This window comes from Jaculus jaculus, chromosome 1 (assembly GCF_020740685.1).
Source record: "Jaculus jaculus isolate mJacJac1 chromosome 1, mJacJac1.mat.Y.cur, whole genome shotgun sequence".
NCBI lineage: Eukaryota > Metazoa > Chordata > Mammalia > Rodentia > Dipodidae > Jaculus > Jaculus jaculus.
The window spans coordinates 163,005,759-163,027,870 of NC_059102.1; the positions used below are offsets into that span (position 1 = coordinate 163,005,759).

The 22,112-nt window shown below is 51.5% G+C and overlaps 3 protein-coding genes across 7 annotated transcripts; 2 read left to right on the forward strand and 1 right to left on the reverse strand.

Moving 5' to 3' along the window:
- The first annotated feature begins 2,037 nt into the window (after window positions 1–2,037).
- On the forward strand, window positions 2,038–9,392 carry Syvn1 (synoviolin 1). Of its 5 annotated transcripts, none has more exons than XM_045153804.1 (16): window positions 2,038–2,134; window positions 3,456–3,604; window positions 3,825–3,917; window positions 4,000–4,152; window positions 4,260–4,308; window positions 4,686–4,789; window positions 5,372–5,498; window positions 5,590–5,689; window positions 5,772–5,837; window positions 5,932–6,048; window positions 6,135–6,298; window positions 6,560–6,688; window positions 6,777–6,935; window positions 7,016–7,202; window positions 8,027–8,178; window positions 8,253–9,392. In XM_045153804.1, the coding sequence occupies exons 2-16, from the start codon at window positions 3,473–3,475 to the stop codon at window positions 8,360–8,362; spliced, it is 1,842 nt and encodes a 613-aa protein (XP_045009739.1). In that variant the 5' UTR covers window positions 2,038–2,134; window positions 3,456–3,472; the 3' UTR covers window positions 8,363–9,392. The 5 variants fall into 5 exon arrangements, with proteins under 5 accessions (XP_045009739.1, XP_045009747.1, XP_004656712.1 ...); XM_045153812.1 differs by having other exon boundaries at window positions 2,134–2,150; XM_004656655.2 differs by lacking the exon at window positions 2,038–2,134 and adding an exon at window positions 2,523–2,608.
- On the reverse strand, window positions 9,302–13,806 carry Mrpl49 (mitochondrial ribosomal protein L49). Its single transcript, XM_045153836.1, has 4 exons — window positions 13,694–13,806; window positions 12,545–12,695; window positions 10,527–10,651; window positions 9,302–10,415 (listed from the first exon to the last, which is right to left on the reverse strand). The coding sequence occupies exons 1-4, from the start codon at window positions 13,769–13,771 to the stop codon at window positions 10,269–10,271; spliced, it is 501 nt and encodes a 166-aa protein (XP_045009771.1). The 5' UTR covers window positions 13,772–13,806; the 3' UTR covers window positions 9,302–10,268.
- Window positions 13,807–13,882: 76 nt separating this feature from the next.
- On the forward strand, window positions 13,883–15,234 carry Fau (FAU ubiquitin like and ribosomal protein S30 fusion). Its single transcript, XM_004656654.3, has 5 exons — window positions 13,883–14,018; window positions 14,284–14,366; window positions 14,463–14,607; window positions 14,902–14,957; window positions 15,060–15,234. Exons 2-5 carry the CDS (start codon window positions 14,292–14,294, stop codon window positions 15,183–15,185), a joined length of 402 nt encoding a protein of 133 aa, XP_004656711.1. The 5' UTR covers window positions 13,883–14,018; window positions 14,284–14,291; the 3' UTR covers window positions 15,186–15,234.
- Window positions 15,235–22,112: the final 6,878 nt, after the last annotated feature.

Here is a 22,112-nt window from a genome sequence, read left to right on the forward strand (position 1 = left end):
CCTGGAGTGGTTCTTCCAGATCTAAGTTGAAGTGTGTCACATCTCTGCTAAACACAGTCCAATGGCTCTGCCTGCCACCAAGAATAAAGACCTGTCATTATCTAGCTCTTGCCCCTTCTATCATCCACTTTTCACTAGCTCTCCTGTAGCCACTTTCCTCCAACAAACCAAGAGCAGTCCACCTGCAGTTCTACCCAGAAATCCCTTTGACTCACATCCTTGCCTTTTTCTTTCTTTCTTTTTTCAGTTCATTTTATTTTTATTATTATTATTTTTTGTTTTATTGAGGCAGAGTCTCTCTCACTCTAAGCCCAAGCTGGCCTGAAATTCACTATGTAGTCTCAGGGTGGCCTCGGACTCACAGTGATCCACCTGCCTCTCCCTCTAGAGTGCTGGGATTAAAGGTGTGCACCCACATCCGGCTCGTCAGGTGTTTTTTTTTTTTGGTTTTTGGTTTTTCGAGGTAGGGTCTCACACTAGTCCAGGCTGACCTGGAATTCACTCTGTCATCTCAGAGTGGCCTTGAACTCACAGTCATCCTCCTACCTCTGCCTCCGGAGTGCTGGGATTAAAGGCGTGTGCCACCACACCTGGCTTCAATTTTTTTTTTAATTTTTTGTTTTTCAAGTATGGTCTCACTCTAGCCCAGGCTGACCTAGGATTCACTACGTAGTCTCAGGGTGGCCTTGAACTCATAGTGATCCTCTCCTACCTTTGCTTCCTGAGTGCTGGGATTAAAGGTGTGCGCCATCATGCCTGGCTCTTAGTTTGTTTTTGAGACAGGGTTTCACTCTTTAGCTCAGGTTGGCCTGTAATTCCCTATGTGGCCCAGGATGACCTCAAACTCTCTACTATTTTCCTGTCTCAGCCTCTTGTGTACTGAAATTACAAGCACCAGTCATCACACCTGGCTACATTTTTTTGATTGTTTTTTTGAGGTAGGGTCTCACCCTAGCTCAGGCTGACCTGGAATTCACTATGTATATAGTCTCAGGGTGGCCTCGAACTCACGGCGATCCTCCTACCTCTGCCTCCCGAGTGCTGGGATTAAAGGCATGCGCCAACACACCTGGCTTAAAAGCAGATCTTTTAAATGGAGACTTGAGCTGTAGGCCAAACATGGAGGTCCTCACCATGTAGGTGAGGGGCAGTTGGACAGGAGCCGAGGAAATGATGTAGGGTAAACATGCACACACGGGTAAATAAAAGTATGTGCAGAGAACGCCAGATTAATGCATACTTAGAAAAACTGCGTACCAGGACCGCAGAAGTTTGGACTTTCAAGAATGAGGGAGGCTGAGTCACTCCGATTGGATGCAGTGACTTTATTATGGAGGAGGGCAACGCAGTGACTGTTTACAAGTTGAACCCATAACATCGTCAACAGGTGGTAGGGAAGTAGCAGCGACTAATGGCACAGGGATTTACAGGCTGGCCGACTCAAGGAATCCTAGACAGGTCTAGCTGAAGCTCGGAAGGCTACCGGTCCCCTGTTTAAGAGGAGGAGAGCACCACCTAGCTGATGAGCTAGGCGAGTGACAGATGGAATGACGGAGGGAAATAAATACGAGGCCAAAAGCGGGTGCATGTGCTCCGATCTGCCCGTGAAAATACTGAGTTGGCTGGACCAGATTCACAGACCAAAACAGCGGGCAGTCCAGGACCCCTGAGATAGTGGGAAAGTCCAAATCCTGCGCACAGAACTCCCTCCCCAAGCAGAGCAGGAACGAATGCCCTGCCGTCTCCCCAGTGCTGGCACACCTGACTGCCTCTCCTTTGCGTGGCCCGACAAACGTTCCCCGAGGCTGGATGGGGAATCCACCTGCCCACGGTCGGCCGCTTTCTCAGCTTTCAGCCAGCGGGGACACCCCCTCCAACCCCACCCCAGTCTAAAGCAACGCTGCAGATCGGCCCTAGCAACCACTCACCTGCTTTTCTCTTTCTATGGGCCAGAAAAATTTTCTTATTGGTCCGCGTAACTTTAGCGCAACCAATCAGCGGCAGCCACGGGACCCAACTCACTCCCTCACCATTTGGGGAGGGCTCATGGAGAAGACAAATTTCTGGTTCCCGCATCCAATGCTCCCAGAGACCGCCCTACTAGTCACGTTGTTGTGGATATCCGTGGAGTGAGGTGCTGGCACGCTCTGGTACCCCTTAGCCCTGTCTTCTCGCTCACCGCCCCCTCTCCCCGTCTAGGCGGCTCGGCCCGCGGGAGGCTCCACCTTACGGCGGTGGAGAGCGCCACGGTCTAGGCGCGGGAGGGTCCACTCAGCGGTAGAGACCATCTGTGCCCCACAGGCGGGGTGGGGGACCTCCAGCCCTCCCCTAGTGCCTCCCTCCGTCTCGCCCACCTTCCCCCGGCTCTTGCTCAGCTTGTCACAGTGGGTTCGAACCCGGGCCCTGCGGCTCGCAGCACCGCACGGGGCGCGCGGTGGGAGCCCGGGGGCGGACGCGTTTTGGTACGGTCCACGCCGCGCCCCGCGCTGCCGGAAGTGAGGTGTCTCACCCCAGAAGTTCCGGTTCGCAGGGGGGTGGGGAGTGTTGTTAACCGGAGCGGCTGCCGCAGTCGCGGAGATTGAGCGGGCTCGCGGCGCTGGGGCTCCTGGTGAGTGAGTGAGTGAAGCTAAGTCAGGTCTGGGTTGTGGTTGGGGGAGTCGGGTCCCTTTGCGGTCCCGCGGCATCGGCCCGTTCCCCCCACGCCCCCGCCCCGGAGTCCCCGCCGTCTGCTTTCGGCCTGTCGGACAGCCGTAGACCTCAGGCGACGGCGCGGCCACACTCTGGCCCCGAGGCCGGGCCCCGCCTGCGACGCTCGCCACTCCTGGCCCGCTCAGGTGCGCGGCCGCCCAGACGACTCGGTTCCCTCTGAATCCTGCCACCGCACCCTGCTGGATGGCCGTTTCCACGATACTCCCAGTTGACACGGACCGGGGGTTTGAGGGGCGCCGGGGTTCCCGACCGACGTGCCCCCCGCAGACTCCCGCGGGCGCCCCTTCGCGCTGAACACCCTGGCACAGCTGTCACCGCGCTGTCCCCTCCCCAGACCGAGCCCCGTGGCTGCTCCCCGCGCAGGCCGAGTGTTCCCGCCCTCACTTCAGCCTCTTGAGCGGGTCCGCGGTGGCAGTCCCCCTCCTCCAACGTCGCTGCCTTTCCTCATCGCCTCCCTAGAGGCGGCGGCTTGGCAGGCAGCACGGAAAGAGCCCTAGATTTGAAACAAGACTGACCCAGGTTCCAGGCCTTGCATCAGTGTGGTCGCTTAACTCCTCCGAGACTGTTTCTCGTTTGTAAAAACGGAGAGGCATGTTATTTTGGATCTGATGATTTTGAGAGTGAAGGCAGATTTCCTCACCCCAGCCCCTTTCATCTGTGGATGCCCTGCTAGGTTTGCAGGGTCTGGACATCACAAACCAAACATTATTTTCTTTCTCCGCCCCCCCCCACCACTCCCCACGTAGGTCTCCGGGCCAGGGCAATGTTCCGCACCGCAGTGATGATGGTGGCCAGCCTGGCGCTGACTGGGGCTGTGGTGGCTCATGCCTACTACCTCAAACACCAGTTCTACCCCACTGTGGTGTACTTGACCAAGTCCAGCCCCAGCATGGCAGTGAGTTCAGGGCTCTGGGAGGGAGGATCGCCTGGGAAGGGGAGGAGGAGTCAGCCTGGGGCAGAGGCGGGGCTACAGGTCAGGTAAGAAGGGGAGAAGTAGTCACTAGCAGTTTAACTCTGAATGAATTGTGGCTGAACTTGGGAAGATGCGGAATGACGAGCCCCAGGTAGAGGAAAACAAAAAGTGACCTCAAGCCATAGCTTTTCCTTACTTCTAGGTCCTGTACATCCAGGCCTTCGTCCTTGTCTTCCTCTTGGGCAAGGTGATGGGCAAAGTGTTCTTTGGGCAGCTGAGGGCAGCAGAGATGGAGGTAAGATGTTAGCAGCCTCAAAGGAGTGGGCAATGCACTGGGCAAACAATGGGCTCCTCCTCATGCCCTGCTCAACCCTCAGCACCTTCTGGAGCGGTCCTGGTATGCTGTCACTGAGACTTGTCTGGCTTTCACTGTTTTTCGAGATGACTTCAGTCCTCGCTTTGTGGCTCTATTCACGCTCCTTCTCTTCCTCAAATGTTTCCACTGGCTGGCTGAAGACCGTGTGGACTTTGTGAGTTGGGCTTGGGTGGTGGGCAGGCTTTTAGAGCAGTGAGGGCTGGGTTGGAGCGTGGGGTGGCCCCAGCTTTCCTGATGGGACTCCTGTCTGCTCTGCCTCAGATGGAGCGCAGCCCCAATATCTCCTGGCTCTTTCACTGCCGTATTGTCTGTAAGTGAGACTCATGGAAGGGTGGGGGTAGCTGGAGGGGGTTCACGTAGGAGTGGAACATGAAGTCCCGAACCATGGACCTGTTACCCCAGAGACCGCAGCTGTACAGGAAAGATAATTTAAGAAGTTAATTTGCATTGTCTCTGCCCTGTTCTACTCTGAGCTTCTCAACTGCCTGGGCCCTCAGCTATCTATAGCTCTTCACCTTTGGAGCCTGGGCTGCCCCACCACTAAGTCCCCTGGGATGTGCCCATCTGAATAGATGGCTGGGGCTATGACCATGGTGGACTTGAGGGTGGAGCGATCCTAGAGCAGGAAGTGGAAGTGGCTGTTGGGCTTGAGCTGATCTTACTACCCCTGTGTGGGGGTCCCCACAGCCCTTATGTTCCTCCTGGGCATCCTGGACTTCCTCTTCGTCAGCCATGCCTATCACAGCATCCTGACTCGTGGGGCCTCTGTGCAGCTGGTGTTTGGCTTTGAGGTAAAGTTGGCTTGGGAGGTGGGGGGAAGGCGGGGGATGACAAAGCTGAGGTGGCACTGTGCGTGCCTTGAGCAACCAACAAGCCCTTACTGAGCACCTGTTGAGTAGCCACCACTCCACGTTGGCCACCAGGGAGGAGTGATCATTCACACCTGGCCACCCTCACACATTTCTAGGTGATTGTGGAAGGGCACAGAGAGGGGCTAGTGTAAAGGACACAGGTTTGGGAAGGCTCTTTAGAGGCTAATAGCAAAGCTGGCTCTGGATGAAGTGAAAACTGCTGGGTGGATAAGTGAGGAGATATGTCCCAGGCAGAGTGTTCAGGGACATGTGTGCTCAGGTTTTTTGAGTGTTTACCATATGCTGGGACACTTGTGCTGAGCTACTGACCTATGTCTCTTAAGCTGTGTTGCAGACCAAAGTTAAACCAGTTGCCTAAGAGCAATAGCAGGAGTGGATGAGCTGTGTCCAGAGCTTATATGGGTACAAATGTACCTGCTGTGCTGAGGCCTGGGTACAGCAGTGTGTGTAGAGTGAAGGTAAGCCAGGGTCAGTATCTGCCACGTGTCCCTCTCCCTCTAGTACGCCATTCTGATGACCATGGTGCTCACCATCTTCATCAAGTATGTGCTGCACTCTGTGGACCTCCAGAGTGAGAACCCCTGGGACAATAAGGCCGTGTACATGCTGTATACGGAGCTGTTCACAGGTGAGAGGAGCCGGGCCTCTGACCCTCCCCCTGTCCCACACTGGGTGCACCAGCCCTGTGGCCAGCTCCATTCTGCATTCCCTCCCTGCAGGCTTCATCAAGGTCCTGCTGTACATGGCCTTCATGACCATCATGATCAAGGTGCACACCTTCCCGCTCTTCGCTATCCGACCTATGTACCTGGCCATGAGGTGAGTCCCTGTTTCTTCATTTTCCTGAGCTGATGTCTCCTGTTCCTCCCCTTGCGTTCATTGACTTGACTTGTCTTCTCAGGCAGTTCAAGAAAGCTGTGACTGATGCCATCATGTCTCGCCGAGCCATCCGCAACATGAACACCCTGTAAGTGAACTTCTCCTGCTGCTCTCCCACAATCTGTCCCAGGTCCCTTTGCTTCCAGCTCTGGCCCTGACACATGCTCTACCATTCTAATCAGGTATCCAGATGCTACCCCTGAGGAGCTGCAGGCAGTGGATAATGTCTGCATCATCTGCCGAGAAGAAATGGTGACTGGTGCCAAGAGACTACCCTGCAACCACATCTTTCATACCAGGTGGGAGGGCCCTGGGGAGCCTGCACATCTGCATAGGAACAGGTTTCTGGGGAACCTACTGCTCACTGTCTGGTCTCGACCTCCAGCTGCCTGCGCTCCTGGTTCCAGCGGCAACAGACCTGCCCTACCTGCCGTATGGATGTCCTGCGGGCATCGCTGCCAGCCCAGTCTCCACCACCTCCTGAGCCTGCAGACCAGGGGCCACCCCCTGCTCCTCATCCCCCACCACTCCTGCCCCAGCCCCCCAATTGTGAGTCTTTCTTCACTTGGCTTTCCCCACCACTGGGTACTTTCCCTGGGCTGGGTGGAGAAGATACTGGGCAACCCCAAGTGTCTGCCCTCCACAAACTCAAGTCTGGGTGAGGAGAGGTGAAAAAATGAGAAATAGATAATTGCAATCCCTGTGACCAGTGCTGATCTTGGGCCCGCTGGAGCAGAGGCCAAGCCCCCTGCCTGAGAGTGGAGTCCATCCCAGTTCAACCCTCTTCTTACCACCCTGTCCTCTCTCTAGTCCCCCAGGGCCTCCTGCCTCCTTTTCCTCCAGGCATGTTCCCACTGTGGCCCCCCATGGGCCCCTTCCCACCTGTTCCACCTCCCCCAAGTTCAGGAGAGGCTGTGGCCCCTCCCTCCACCAGTGCAGGTAAGCTTACTGCATACTACAGGAGGTGGGATGTAGCAGGAATAGACCCCGAGGCCCTATAGCACCGACGTCTCATTCTGCTCTTCAGCAGCCCTTTCTCGGCCCAGTGGAGCAGCCACAACAGCAGCTGCTGGCGCCAGCACCTCTGCCCCAGCACCAGGCTCTGTCCCTGCCCCAGAGGCTGGTCCCACCCCTGGCTTCCCCTTCCCTCCTCCGTGGATGGGTATGCCCCTGCCTCCACCCTTTGGTAAGTTGGGCACTCTGGGATGTTGGGGTAAGGTGGGGTCAGGCTCAATCTGCTCAGACTGAGCGTCTACCTCTGTTCAGCCTTTCCCCCAATGCCTGTACCCCCTGCGGGCTTTGCCGGTCTGACCCCAGAGGAGCTGAGGGCACTGGAGGGCCATGAGCGGCAGCACCTGGAGGCCCGGCTGCAGAGCCTGCGCAACATCCACACACTCCTGGATGCCGCCATGCTGCAGATCAACCAGTACCTCACTGTGCTGGCCTCCTTGGGGTATGTGTGCGCCAGAAGTGAGGCAGAGCTTCTAAGAAAGGTCCCCCTAAAGTTCAGTAAGACCTGCCTCAAGCTGCTCACATCACTTGCAGGCATATCTGGCATCTTGGTCACACCAGTGCACAAGTAGGAGGCATATTAGTGAACTGACCTTGAATTCTATACTCCTCCCCCCCAACCAGGTAGTCTCACTCTAGCCCACTCTATGTAGTCTCAGAGTAGTATTGAACTCACTATGATCCTATCTCTGCCTCCCAAGTGTGGGAATTAAATAAAGGCGTGTGGCACCACGCCCAGCTGACCTTGAATTTTATTCCTTATTTGTAAAAACTCAAATTATTCCTAGTTGCCAGTGCTTTAGCTCATTACTTCACACACTGCTAACAGAGAACTGAGAGAAAGTCATACAAGTTACTCATTCAGCCTGGCCCAACTCCAGTTGCTAGTCCCATCACTTGCTATGTGACCTCCTTTATGCAACTGGAGTAGAGGTTAATTCCTAGTCACAGGTGAAATCTAGCAGGGATGGCAGTCATGGAGAAAAGCTGGAGTCACAGGCTTGTGCAGTGACTTGTATAGTGAATATACAGTAGAAGTGCAGTATCCCTACCTTTAAGTGGTTTACAGTTCGTAGGATGGAGTCACTTGGTCCTTGAGTTGAGTCACCCCATCTAAAAATCTGTTCCACATGTATTACTTGTACTTGCTCATCACTTGGGCCTGAAAGACTGGCAGCCCTAGGATCTGTCCCCCAAGGCTCAAGTGCAGGACAATCTAACCCAGGCTGCCGAGACCAGGCCCTTAATTGTCCTTTCTCTTGCCAGGCCCCCCAGGCCAGCCACTTCAGTCAACCCCACTGAAGAGACTGCCTCTACTGTGGTTGCTGCTGCCCCCTCCACCAGTGTCACTAGCTCCGAAGCCACCACGCCATCCTCAGGAGCCTCCCCAGCAGCCCAGGAAACTGAAAAGCCTCCAGGTGAGTGTCATCAACCTCTAATGGGTGGAATGAGCAGGTTCTCTGGGTTCCACTTCTGATTTCTCTAACCCCAGCTCCTGAGTCAATGGGGTCCACCGAGGAGTTATCTGAGGATGGAGAGCCTGATGCTGCAGAGCTCCGCCGGCGACGCCTGCAAAAGCTGGAGTCCCCTGTTGCTCACTGACACTGCCCAGACCTGTCCCTGCTCTCTTGAGCAGCCCTCGCTGGAACATGTTCTGCCACCAAGTGCCAGCTCCCTCAGTCTGCATCAGGGAGTAACCCAGGCTCTGTGAAAGAAGTGGTGGCATCCCTGAGGCTGAGTGGAAAGCAGCTGGGTTCCTCAGCAACCCAAGCAGCCATGGGGATGTCGTTCAGTTCTAGCCTTCCTCTTCTGACCTGTGTTTTGCTGAGGCCTTGAAGGCAGAGGTTGAGCCTGAGAAGCCTTCCCCATGGTTTTGGGAAAAAGAGTAGCCCCTCTGAGCCCTACTTGTGAGTACGGGACCATGCTGCAGTGCCGAACAGTATTAGCTTCCGTTTCCAAGTGTGGACCCCAGAAGGGCTGGAGGCAGACCAGGACCTTGCCCCTGGCCCTCCTGCCAAGACTGGTACCAATTTTCTTTTCTTACTCTGATCTCCCCAGAAGCCCTTTTGTGATGGTGGCTGTGCCCCCTAAGCCCTGTGGCATTTCCACGTCTTACTGGCAACCAAGAAACTCAGGGAAAGGAGTGCCTGGGGATGAGGGGCAGGCGGGCAGCACTGAGGGACCCTGCCCCACCCCTCCCCAGGCCCTTTCCCCTGCAGCTTCTTAGCTGTGACTATCTGTCGCCCAGCAGCTGCTGCCCACTGGAAGGGTTAGTGTGCTGCTCCTTAACCACTGTTCCCCAAATCCAAGGTAGGCCACTCTCAACCTGCAAGACTTTCAGGATTGGAATTACTTCCTTACCTAGTGGCTTTTGGCTTAAATTTTCTTTTGAATTTGAAGGCTTGACCCCGAGGAGGAGCAGGAGTGTGGCTAGGCTCCTGGTCTGGTTTAGAACAGGCTTTGGGCCAGGCAGGAACCACAGGAGCTGAGGCCTAGTCACTTTTCTTCTCAGTTTTGTGTTACAAGAGTTGCTGGAGACAGTTTCAGATGATTATTTAACTTGTAAATATTGTAAAAATTTTAATAGCTTAAATTGTATATACGGCCAAATAAAAACTTGCATTAACAACTGGCTTGTGGCCTAGGATCAAGGCTAATTTCCTTTCCTTGCCCAGGCTGTAGATGAGAATGCTGTGGGGTCACCAAGAGGAAAGATGCCAAGATTAAACAAGTAGGAAGATATGTCCACTTTACATATGGAGAAACAGCCTTGGGTTCAATACCTAGGTTAGGGATCCAGCAAGGCAGCCAGGATCTGGACTAACCAGTGTGATATAAATTGGGAATGGGCTAACAGGGATGAAAAGCCTGAATTTTCCTGCCTACTAACCCTTGCCCAGCCTTGGGCTGGGCTACAAGGAGTGTTCAAGTACCCACTTGTGGCCAGGCCACCCACAGCTAGCACTTCCTGGAGGTGGGAACCCAGTCAGGCCTAAGTCTGGTTTGGAATGGAAAAGGGACCAAGACTGGGTTCTCCTGCTTTCCTACTTGGCTGATAGGGCATTCTGCCCCCACCCCTAACTTGTATCTACAAGTTTATTTCTCCACAACGTTCATAGAGCCAAGGATGTGTCAAATGGGTCTTCTCCGTGAACCTTACTTAACAGAGTTAGGCTATTGCTTCTACCAGATAAATGCTAGAATTTGAATATGACCCAAAGGAGCAACAAGAAATGGGCACAACAAGGAGAGGGACAACAGCTAATGCCCACCCCCATTAGCTTGGTTCTTCCTGGTAGGTCTCATGCTGGAAAGCCTTCTCCCAGTGGATCCCTGTATGTAGGAGGGTTTTCTCTTTATGTAAGCAAAGCCTGGTATCAAATTCCTGTAGCCCTGGCTGAGCCCAACTCTTTGTTCCTGTCCCAGAAATTCCAATGTCCACTTCTTCTTGAGGTCTCCTGGGCACCCATATGTGGTGGACACTGCCCCACAGGCCTATCAGCAGGTCTCAGAAGCCCTTCTCAAGAAGCCAGGCTTTAAGCTGTTCATCAAAGTAGCCCTTGATGCGCAGAGTACCCGTCACCTCATTAACCTGGGTGACAGGTGTCTTCCCTAGCAGTGGTCTCAGAAAATCTTCCACATCCTTTTGCAGGGCCTAGGGAAAGATAACAAATCGGACCTGGTCAACAGTCCTTCCTATCTAGACGACCCCTGCCCCTGAGCCCAGAAAGGATGAGATCAAACTTGGTCTCTCCTACCTACTTACCCAGATGTCCCCTTCCACCTTCCGGATCACAGTCATGTGGCGGTTGCCATGTGTGATGTCCTTGTACACCGGGATATTGTGCATTCGAGAGCGCCGAACAGAGTAGGGCAGGTTGGGTGGAGGATCTGTGATGGGAGACAGTGATAAACCAATTCATTCTCATCCCCCTGAGGTGGGCCTCATCCCACCTCAACCAAGGCCCTTCCCCTCACAAAATGCAAAGGTCACAGAAGAAATGAGCTGAATGTGGTTGCTCACACCTGTAAACCCAACACTTGGGAGGCTGAGGAAGTAAATTAGGAGTTCAAGGCCCACCTAGGCTACATGAGACCCTGCCTAACCACCAGATAAAGGATCTTTGGGTCATTCTCTAGAGCCAATCTTTTTTTCAAGGTAGGGTCTCACTTTAGTCCAGGCTGACCTGAAATTCACTATGTTGTCTCAGGGTGGCCTCGAACTCACAGCAATCATCCTACCTCTGCCTCCTGAGTGCTGGAACTAAAGGCGTGTGCCAGCATGCCCAGCAAGGTGGTAGTGTTTTTGAGACAGAGTCTCAATCTGTAGCTCAGGCTGGCTTGGAACTTGTGCTAGAAATGGGAATTTACATGCACTGAACACAACAAGCTGGGCTCTTCACTAAGGATTAAATCTTATTTAGTTGAACTTGAGGTTCAAGGGCTAGAGAGGTCACTTAGTTAAGGCATTTGCCTGCAAAGCCAAAGGACCCCAGTTCCCATGTAAGCAAGATGCAAAAGGTGGCACATGCATCTACAGTTCATTTACAGTGGCCGGAGGCCCTAGTGTGTCCATTCTCTTCCTTTTTCTCTCAAAGAAAGTAAATAATAATAGAAACTTGAGGTTAAAGCTAATGATTCAAGGCCTGGCATGGTGACACACAAAACTTTAATCCTAGTACTCTGGAGGCAGAGGTAGCAGGGTTGCTGTGAGTTTGAGGCCAGCCTAGAATTTGAGTTCCCAGGTCAGCCTGGGCTAAAGTAAGACCCTACCTCTTGAAACAATAAAAAAATGAAAATAATGGGCTGGAGGGACTGTTAGCAGTTAAGGTGTTGGCCTGCAAAGCCAAAGGACTTATGTTCAACTCCCCAGGACCCATGTAAATCAGATGCATAAGGTGTGCATACATCTGGAGTTCATTTGCAGCAGGTGGAGACCCTGGCATGCCCATTCCGAATGTTTCCCTTTCTCAAATAAAATTTAAAATTAAAAAAAAAAAAAAGCTAGCCAGGTGTGGTGGTGCACACCTTTAATCCCAGCACTCGAGAGGCAGAGGTAGGAGGATCACCATGAGTTCAAGGCCACCCTGAGACTACACAGTGAATTCCAGATCAGCCCGGAATAGTGAGACCCTACCTAGAAACACACACACACAAAACCAGCCAGGCGTAGTGGCGCATGCCTTTAATCCCAGCATTTGGGAGGCAGAGGTAGGAGGATCACTGTGAGTTCAAGGCCACCCTAAGACTACATAGTGAATTCCAGGTTGGCCTGGGCTAGAGTGAAAAACAAAACAAACAATAAGAACAGCAGAGCTAAATTCAAGTCCAGAAGAGCCAAGCTCAGTCTCAATAGTGGAGCCCCATTTCCTGGGGGAGAAGGGAGACCCAAACAATTGGGTTTTCTATGCTCTAATTTTTTTTGGTGGTTTTGTTTGAGGTAGGGTCTCGCTCTAGCCCCAGACTGACCTAGAATTTACACTGTAGCCCCAGGGTGGTCTTAAATTCACAGCATTCTTCCTAACTCAGTCTCCCCCAAGTGCTGGGATTAAATGTGTGTACCACCATGCCTAGTTTTTACTATGCTCCCCTTCTTCCCATGTGGGAAGAGCCAGAGACCAGGGAAACTGAGGGTTCCACTCCTGGGCCCTAATTTAGGGATGAGACTTGCTAACCCTGAGGGGCCTGAACAGGAATACTGAACCCAGTGGGGAGTCCAGAGCCTCAGCTGGGGAGGGGAATGCTCCTCTGCAGTTTACAAACTATCCCCACCACCGAGCTCACCTCTGGGAGGCTGCCAGCCACTAGGAGTGGGGTAATGTTCATGCTTCGGGGGCGATGGGATTTTGGTGGGAGGTAACAGTCGTTCCACAAACTGGTACTCATCTACAGACTCCACAAAGCTGGGATAATCAGGAGGCCCCTGGGTCTGACTCTGCGTAAAAACAAACGAACCAATTTTCCATCTTTTCATTCAACATTAAAGTACCTTAGTAAATAAACGAAGAACACACTTAAGTGCCCTGAATAGTGGCGCACAACTTTAATCCCAGCACTCGGGAGGCAGAAGTATAGGAGTATCACTGTGAGTTCGAGGCCAACCTGAGATTACATAGTGAATTCCAGGTCAGCCTGGGCTAGAGCGAGACCCTACCTGAAAAACAGACAACGCTTAAGAGGGAGAATATGACATAAAGGGGCGGGAGAGATTGCTCAGCGGTTAAGGAGCTTGCTTAAAAACCTTAACAGCCAGAGTTCGAGTCCCCAGTACCCACTTAAAGCCAAATGCACAGTGGCTCATTTGTATGGCGTTCATTTGCAGTGGCAGGAGGCCCTGTTGTGTCCACTGTCTTCCTCCCTTCCCTCCCGACCCGCTGCCGGGGGATGGGGGGCACGCTTTTAGTCTCAGCACTCGGGAGGCTGACGTAGGAGGATCGCTGAGTTCTAGGCCAGCCTGAGCTAAACCAAGACCCTTCCTCGAAAAAAAAAAAAGAGAAAGAATATGACATGAAAGAAGGGAAGTGGGAAAGCACCGGGATAGTTCTCTAGTGTGCAGGACATTAGGTGGGACTGGAAGAGCAGCTTAAGCGCTCTAAATCCTAAGATTTTTCCAGGATTTAAATGACAAGGATGTCCATACTTCTGGGTTAGCATGCTGTTGAAACTTGGGTACTTGATCCAATCATGACAATTCAATCCCTCTCGGGACGGAAGCAAAGCAGCGAGAGTGCATGCACAGCCTCTCTCAGCCCCAACTAACCCGAGCTGAGCTGTCCAGGCAGGCTCGGCCACCTTCCCTTCCAACCGCGTACCCACACAAGTGGCCCCGACAAAGCGAAGGCTCCATACACGGAGGCGGAGTTCAGGGTTCCAAGGAGTAACAGTGAACGCCACACTCGGCCCTCTGCCTCCCGCTCCAATCCCCGCGCTCACCAGCCACCGAACGCCGCAGCTCCTCCGGAGGCCGACTGCCCCGTCTCGCAGGGCAGCCCGCAACAGAGCAGCTGCCATCTTGGACTGCCGTCTGCGCGCGCAACCAGCTCCGACCCGCCCCTTCCTGAGGGGCGCCGCAAAGGACGCCTGAGCGAGGCGGAAGGGGCGGAGCGAGGCTGGCGGGGAGGCTGTACAAATACCGGAGACTCGTGCGCTCGCCCAGCGAGTGACGTGAGCGCGTCGGGCGGCGAGGGCGTGCGCGCACCCGCTCCTTCCTCTTTCTCGACTCCATCTTCGCGGACGCCGCCTCGGGTCCGTGGGTCAGGTAGGAGTCGGAGTGGCGCTGGCTCTGGGGCGCTTGGCAGCAGCGGGCGGGCGGGCTGCGGCGGGGGAAGTCAGGGAACCGCGGCTGCGGTGCGGCCCTGTTCGCGTCCCTTCCCGAGCTCCCTAGGAGATCCTCTCGTTCGCACGTGAGACGCGACGACTCCCTCCCTGCGCCCCGGCGCGGGCTCCTGCACCGCTTCCCGTCCCCGCTTTCTACCCGGGCATTTCTTCCCCTTCCCTCCTCTCACGAGCCTTTCTTTCCTCAGACGCCAACATGCAGCTCTTTGTCCGCGCCCAGGAACTACATACCCTCGAGGTGACCGGCCAGGAGACGGTCGCCCAGATCAAGGTAAGTCTGTAATGCTTCCTGTGTTCTTTCGCCCTCGGGCCCACCGCAAAGCTTATCTACTTAGGAAATTTTTATTTATTTATCCTTTGTTTGTAGGCTCATGTGGCCTCGCTGGAGGGCATCGCCCCGGAAGATCAAGTCGTGCTCCTGGCAGGCACCCCACTGGAAGATGAGGCCATCCTAGCCCACTGTGGGGTGGAGGCCCTGGCCACTCTGGAAGTAGCTGGGCGCATGCTGGGAGGTGAGTTGTTTTCTGAGCTGTCTGTGCTAATAATACGCTTGGTACTTGGGAGGGTCTGCAGGCCAGGGTTCGGACTGTTTACCTCCCTCACAGCTCATTGAGAGACTCATCCAGACTGTCACTTCCTGGGGAAAGTTAGAGGCTGGGAGTCCTAAGGGAAACTTAAGTCAACTCTCTGCAACTCTTGTTCCCTGTTGGACCCAGTTTGTCTTTAAAATCTTAAGTGGAAGGAGTATGTTTGTGGTGTGTCTTCTTGCCTCTTACCTGCTGTGATGTCTTCCATTCCCACCACAGGTAAAGTCCATGGTTCCCTGGCCCGTGCTGGAAAAGTGAGAGGTCAAACTCCCAAGGTGAGAGGAATTGGTTTAACTCTGCCCTCTCCACTTGAGGGAAGGGTGCCAGATGGGAGGGGAGAATTCACCTGGGACCTGATCAGTTCTCTCTTTTCCCAGGTGGCCAAGCAGGAGAAGAAGAAAAAGAAGACAGGCCGGGCCAAGCGGCGGATGCAGTACAACCGGCGCTTTGTCAATGTTGTGCCCACCTTTGGCAAGAAGAAGGGCCCCAATGCTAACTCTTAAGTCCTATGTAATATTGGCTTTTGCTAATAAAGTCACTTTGCCCAGGCAACTTACTGGTTTGTTTTGTTTCTTTTTCTGGTTATTTGACCGGGTCTCGCTCTAGCCCAGGCTGACCTGAAATTAGCTGTGTATTCTCAGGGTGGCTTGGAACTGAGGGCAATCCTCATACTTCTGCCTCCCCAGTTCTGGGATTAAAGGTGTGCACCACACCCAGTTAGCAACTTACTTTTTTTTGTTTTAAATCTTTATTTGTAAGGCCTTGTGAAGAGTGGGTTGTCCCCTAGAACAGGTAGGTGGTGGCCCTTGATCTGGTGAGAAGTAAACCACAGAGGTCAGCTCCTAAGATGAGTTGGGAAGATTCTCCATCAAGTAACTTGACAATTCCAACCTCCTCATTCTTTTTATTTTTATTATTTATTTATTTGAGAGCGACAGACACAGAGAGAAAGACAGGTAGAGGGAGAGAGAGAGAATGGGCGTGCCAGGGCTTTCAGCCTCTGCAAACGAACTCCAGACGCGTGCACCCCCTTGTGATTCTGGCTAACGTGGGACCTGGGGAACCGAGCCTCGAACCGGGGTCCTTAGGCTTCACAGGCAAGCGCTTAACTGCTAAGCCATCTCTCCAGCCCTCTTTTTATTTTTGTAGACAGAAAAGGTAACAGGAGTCTTTGTGGAGACTGCTGTGGAAGGGAGGGAGAGATTTAGGTCATGAATTGAGAATTGTAAGTATGGCCCTTCCTTGAATTTGGGACTAGCTGTGCCATTAAAAAGGCCAGGGGGGCTGGAGAGATGGCTTAGCGGTTAAACGCTTGCCTGTGAAGCCTAAGGACCCCTGTTCGAGGCTCGATTCTCCAGGACCCACGTTAGCCAGATGCACAAGGGGGCGCACGCGTCTGGAGTTCGTTTGCAGCGGCTGGAGGCCCTGACGCGCCCATTCTCTCTATCTGCCTCTTTCTCTCTGTCACTCTCAAATAAATAAATAAATAAAAAGACCAGGGCACAAAGAATATGGTATCCCTCAACTTTGGAAGGTGATGTTGCTTCATTAAATTGGCATGCTGATGATTTTTTGTTTTTTCGAGGTAGGGTTTCAACTAGGCTGACCTGTAATTATGTAGTCTCAGGGTGGCCTCAAACTCATGACGATGGTCCTACCTCTGCCTCCAGAGTGCTGGGAATAAACGTGTGCACCAGCATGCCTGGCTAAATTGACACTGATTATATTAAAGATTTTGAGAGAGCAAGAATGGACACGCCAGGGCCTTCAGCCACTGCAAATGAACTCCAGGTGCATTTGAATCAAACCTGAGTCCTTTGGCTTTTGCAGGCAAATGCCTGAACTAAGCTATTCCTCCAGCCCCCAGATGATATTTTTGTTTGATTGACCAGCCTTGCTAAACTAATCAAGTTGATTGATTCATGGTTCTGTGCTACGAACAGATCACCAGCACATCCAGACCCCACCCATTCATGTTTGTGAACCTACTCAGAAAACAATCTGAGGTAACTGGTTACTGAGCTTTTTTTCTTAATTATTTATTTGCAAGGAGAGAGAACAGGTGCCCCAGGGCCAGATGCATGCATCACTGTGCATCTGCCTTTATTTAGGTCCTGGGGAATTCATTAGGCATTGCAGGCAAGCATCTTAAATGCTGAGCCATCTCTTTAGTCCTGGTTCCCTGGTTCCTGAGTTTGGATCCTCACATCACTTGTTCAGTTTAATCTCTTATCTCAGACCAGCACCTGGTTAGCTACAGATGTATTAGATTCCTGTCTTGAATTTACTGGTTTTGTTTGCAAACGAACTCGACACATGCGCCACCTTGTGCATCTGGCTTACTTGGGTCCTGGGGAATTGAACCTGGGGCCTTTGGCTTTGCAAGCTAGCACTTTAATCACCAAGCCATTCTTCCAGCCCCTTAAGTTAAGTTTAGTTTAGTTTAGTTTAGTTTTGTTTTTTGGTTTTTCGAGGTAGGGTCTCACTCTAGCCCAGGCTAACCTGGAATTCACAATGGAGTCTCAGGATGGCCTCAAACTCATGGCAATCCTCCCACCCCTGCCTCCTGAGTGCTGGGATTAAAGGCGTGTGCCACCACGCCTGGCTCCTTTCTTAAATTTTATTAGCCATGCACAAGCACTTTGTGTTAGGAATGGGAGCACCTAGTCTCTGATCCCTGCAAAGGAACCCTAGAGCCACTTTGTATTTGCCTTTACCTGGATGCTGTGGAATTGAACTGGCAAAGTTTGCTAGCTAGTGCCTTTGATTCCTGAGTTATCTCTTAGCCCCAAATTTTAGGTGTATTGTTTAAAGTAGGGTCGGTCTCACGTTAGCCCAGGCTGACCTGGAGCTCATTGTATAGTGCCAGGCTGGCTGCCAACTCAACAGTGATCCTCCTGTCTCTGCCCCCTCAGTGCTGGGTTTAAAGGTATATGCTACCAAATAGGGACCAGATTCCACCCCTCCCCCACACACCACTGCCACCAGGTAGGGTGTCACTCTAGCCCAAGCTGACCTGGTATTCACCATGTAGTCTCAAACTAGCCTCAAACTCATGGCAATCCTACTTCTGCCTCCCAAGTGCTGGGATTAAAGGCGTGCACTACCATGCCTGGCAAATTTATTTTAAAATATTTGAAGCCAGGCGTGGTGGTGCACGCCTTTAATCCCAGCACTTGGAAGGCAGAGGTAGAGGATCACAGTGAGTTTGAGGCCACCTTGAGATTACATAATGAATTCCAGGTCAGTCTGGGCTAGAGTGAGACCCTGCCTCGAAAAACCAAAAAGAAAAAAAAGGTAAATAATAAAATATTTGAGACAGAATGTGTGTGCCAGGGTCTCTAGCCACTGCAAACCAATCCAGATACATGTACCACCTTGTGTATCTAGTTTATGTGGGAACTGGGGAAGCGAACCTGGGTCCTTAGGCTTCACAGGCAAGCGCCTTAATACTAAGCCATGTCTCCAGCCTATAAATAAAATGTATTTATGTTATTTCACTTATTGAGGTCAGGTCTCGCTCTAGCCCAAGCTGACCTGGAATTCATTATGTAATCTCAGGGTGGCCTCAGACTCAGTGATCCTACCTCTGCCTCCCGAGTGCTGGCTACACCTGGCAATAGTTTTTGTTTTTCAAGGTAGGGTCTCACTAGTCTAGGCTGACCTAGAAGCCACTATGTAGTCTCAGGGTGGCCTCAAACTTACCATGATACTAAAATATTTGTGCTGGACACAGTGGTGCACGCCTTTAATCCCAGTACTCTGGAGACAGAGGTAGCCTAGGCTAGACTGAGACCCTACCCTGAAAAACCAAAACAAAACAAAAAAAGTTGAGCTGAGCAGTGTGTAGCGAGGGTGCCTTTAATCCCAGCGCTCACTGTGGTAGGAGAATTGATGTGAGTTTGAAGCCAGCCTGAGACTCCATAGTGAATTCCAGGTCAGACTGGGCTAGAGTGAGACCCTATCTCAAAAAAACAAAATTAGCTCAGTGTGGTGGCACATACCTTTAATCCCAGCACTCAGGAGGCAGAGGTAGGAGGATTGCAGTGAGTTTGAGACCACCCTGAAACTACATAGTGAATTCCAGGTCAGCTTGGGCTAGAGCAATACCCTACCTTGAAAAACCAAATAATAATAATTTTTATTTTGTCTTACTGTTATATACCAGACCCATTCTGCAGATAGCACATTAGCTCCTGAGTGGATTAATCTTTTAAGGCGTAACTGTCCTGTTAATACACTTCACTTTCAACCTGGCTTTTGTTTTTGATTTATTTTACTTTGTTTTTCTTTTAATATTTTATTTGAGAGAGAGACAAAGGCAGAGAGTGAGTATGGGTGCCTGAGGGCCTCTTGCCACTGCAGTCACTTAGTGCCACTTAGTGCATCTAGCTTCCCATGAGTGTGGTTGTAAGTACTGGGGACTCAAAACCTAGGACAAGCCATCTCTCCAGCCCCAACTATAGTTCCTTTATTTTTATTTATTATTTTTTTGTGTTCTCCAGGGAAGGTTTCACTCTAACCCCGGCTGACCTAGAACTCACTCTGTCGTCCCAGGCTGGCCTCAAACTCACAAGGATCCTCCTACTTCTGCCTCCTGAGTTCTGGGTTAAATTAAAGGTTTGCGCCACCAAGTCCAGCTGGTTCTTGATTGATTGATTGATTTTCAAGACAGGGTCTTGCTCTAGCCCAGGCTGACCTGGAATTCATTATGTAGTCTCAGGGTGGTCTTGAATTCACAGCGATCCTCCTACCTCTGCCTCCCAAGTGCTGGGATTAAAGGCGTGCGCCACCACACCTGGGTCTAAGTAAGGTGTGGTGCCTCACACCCATAATCCCAGCACTCAGGAGGCAAAGTCTGGAAGATTGTCCTGACTTTGAGGCCATTCTGAATTACAGAGATCATATATGTGTGTGTGTGTGTGTGTGTAAAAATATACATATACTTTTTCTTTTTTAATTAATTAATTTATTTATTTATTTGGGAATTAACACCTCCAGGAGGCAGTGCATTGTTGAGGGCGGGTTTACGCGTGTTATAGCCAGTTTCCCCATGCCAGTGTTTGGCACACTGTCCTGTTGCTACAGTCCACCTTATATTGTCCAGGGGATGATGTCCACCCTCTATTCATGCTGTCATTTTCCCCTGCTATCATGGAGCTTCCCCTTGAGCCTATAAGCCAAAATAAACCTCTTTTTCCCCAGAAGCTGCTCTTGTTTGGGTGATTACTACCAGCAATGCGAACCTGACTTCAACAACTAGCAAGTATGTTAGGAAACCCTTAGTAGTAGTGGGAATACAAAGATTTTCAAATACATCCAAATTGTGCTAGGGTTGTACATGGTCTATGTTATGATGAATGCAAGGTACTTTGGAGAAAATCTGACAGGACTGGATGTGAGATGAGAAGAAGCAAAGAACCAGGGCTTATGTCACTATGTCATGGGTGTCATAGATAAAGATGGGCTTCCTCATCCCATCCCACCACAAGACTAAGCTCCTTAGGATAGAGGCTGTACTTAATAGCTTTTTAATGATGGTGATATCTAAATGAGAAAATATTTACTGAAGAAAGGCAAGTTTGGAGGAGAAAATCAAACAGGAGCTCAGGTATTGGTTAAGCATTGATTTTTGCTGACTGATAATATCCCCCACACACACCCAGGAGCTTGCAAAGCCTGAAGTCTGGGTTCAATTCCCCAGTGCTCACGTGGAGCCAGATGCACAAGGTGGCATGTGTCTGGAGTGCACTTGCAGAGGTGAGAAGGTCCTGGGGTGCCCATTCTCTCCTCCCACCCATCCGTTGTCTCAGCTTGCAAATAAATAAACAGATGACTTCAAGGGATTCTCCACACTGAAGAGAAAGAAAGCACACACATGAGAAGATGGGGGGGGGGTGGGGGAGAGGTATATAAAATTTTTCAAAAGCCAACTGGAAAAAAAAAAAGCCAACTGGGAACTGGGCATGGTGGTGCATGCCTTTAATCCCAGCACTTGGGTGGCAGAGGTAGGAGGATCGCCTTGAGTTCAAGGCCACCCTGAGACTACATAGTGAATTCCAGGTCAGCCTGAGCTGGAGTGAGACCGTACCTCAAAAAAACAAACAAAAAATGCCAACTGGGAGTGGTGGGGCACACCTTTAATCTCAGCACTCAGGAGACAGGTGGGAGGATGGCCGTGGATTTGAGACTACCCTGAGAGTGAATTTCAGGTCAGCCTGTACTAGAGTGATACTATACCTTAAGAAAGCTTGGCATAGAGCTGGGTGTGGTGATGCATACCTTTAAACCCAGCACTAGGAAGGCAGAGGTAAGAGGATCTCTGTGAGTTCAAGGCCACCCTGAGATGACAGTGAATTCCATGTTTGCCTGAGCTAGAGCGGGACCCTGCCTTGAACCCCTTCCCCCCAAAAATGCTGGGAGTGCTAGTGCACGCCTTTAATCCAATCTCTGGGGAGGCCCAAGTAGGAGAATCGTTGTGAGTTTGAGGCTAGCCTGAGACTAATTGCAGGTAAGCCTGGGCTAAAGACAGACCCTGCAAAAAATAAAGCCGGGTGTGGTGGCACACGCCTTTAATTCCCGCACTTGGGAGACAGAGGTAGGAGGATCACCATGAGCTCAAGGCCATCCTGAGACTATATATATAGTGAATTCTAGGTTAGCCTGGACTAGAGTGAGACCCTACCTTAAAAAACCAAAAAAGAAATAATAATAATAATAACAACAACAACAAAAGGCGTTGGAGAGATGGCTCAGCGGTTAAAGGCGCTTGCCTGTGAAGCCCAACGACCGGGGTTTGATTCCCCAGTACTCACGTAAAGCCAGATGCACAAAGTTAAACAGGTATTTGGAGATGTTTGCAGGGGCTGGAGGCCCTAGCGCCCCTTCTCTCTCTCTTCTCTCTGCTTGCAAATATATATATATATTTATATGTATAAATATATATAAATATATATAAAAATATATAAATAAATAAATCTCTCTATATATATATGCATAGTGGGGTACGATTTATTGGGGCCATGAAAAAAAAAAGATGGCCATGAGTTTGAAACGAGTCTGGGCTAGAATGAGACCCTGCTTAAAAAAAAAAAAAAAAAGTGTATTTTTGTACAGTTGGATGTCACCACCAGGAGGCGAACTTAGTGCCTTAAACATTTTATATTTCCTCTCGCCATCTTGTCGGTGGGCTCGCTTGTAGCGACGGGCTTTGGCACCTGCATCCCCGAGGGCTACTTTAGCGTGGTGCGGGGTGGGGGGGAGGGGCCCGGCTTTAGCAAGTGCACGGAGGTTACCGAGAAGCCTCGGGAGCTTGGCGGAACCCAAGGCTGCGTCGGCCTCGCGCAGAGGCGGAAGTAGCCGAAGAGGCGTCGGAAGTAGCCGAGCCGTGCCGGGAGTCGGCCGGCGCTGGGCACGCGGCGCCAGTTGCC

Bases quoted from the DNA above. Each gene is read 5' to 3' on its own strand.
- Syvn1 (XM_045153804.1), top strand. From the start codon at position 3,473: ATGTTCCGCACCGCAGTGATGATGGTGGCCAGCCTGGCGCTGACTGGG. The intron at 3,918-3,999 runs GTAAGATGTTAG...CTCAACCCTCAG, and splicing joins TGAGGGCAGCAGAGATGGAG to CACCTTCTGGAGCGGTCCTG. The intron at 6,049-6,134 runs GTGGGAGGGCCC...CTCGACCTCCAG, and splicing joins AACCACATCTTTCATACCAG to CTGCCTGCGCTCCTGGTTCC.
- Mrpl49 (XM_045153836.1), bottom strand. From the start codon at position 13,771: ATGGCAGCTGCTCTGTTGCGGGCTGCCCTGCGAGACGGGGCAGTCGGC. The intron at 12,696-13,693 runs GTGAGCGCGGGG...GTTTTTACGCAG, and splicing joins GCTGCGGCGTTCGGTGGCTG to AGTCAGACCCAGGGGCCTCC. The intron at 10,652-12,544 runs GTGAGCTCGGTG...CTCCCATCACAG, and splicing joins TGGCTGGCAGCCTCCCAGAG to ATCCTCCACCCAACCTGCCC.
- Fau (XM_004656654.3), top strand. From the start codon at position 14,292: ATGCAGCTCTTTGTCCGCGCCCAGGAACTACATACCCTCGAGGTGACC. The intron at 14,608-14,901 runs GTGAGTTGTTTT...TTCCCACCACAG, and splicing joins AGCTGGGCGCATGCTGGGAG to GTAAAGTCCATGGTTCCCTG. The intron at 14,958-15,059 runs GTGAGAGGAATT...CTCTTTTCCCAG, and splicing joins TGAGAGGTCAAACTCCCAAG to GTGGCCAAGCAGGAGAAGAA.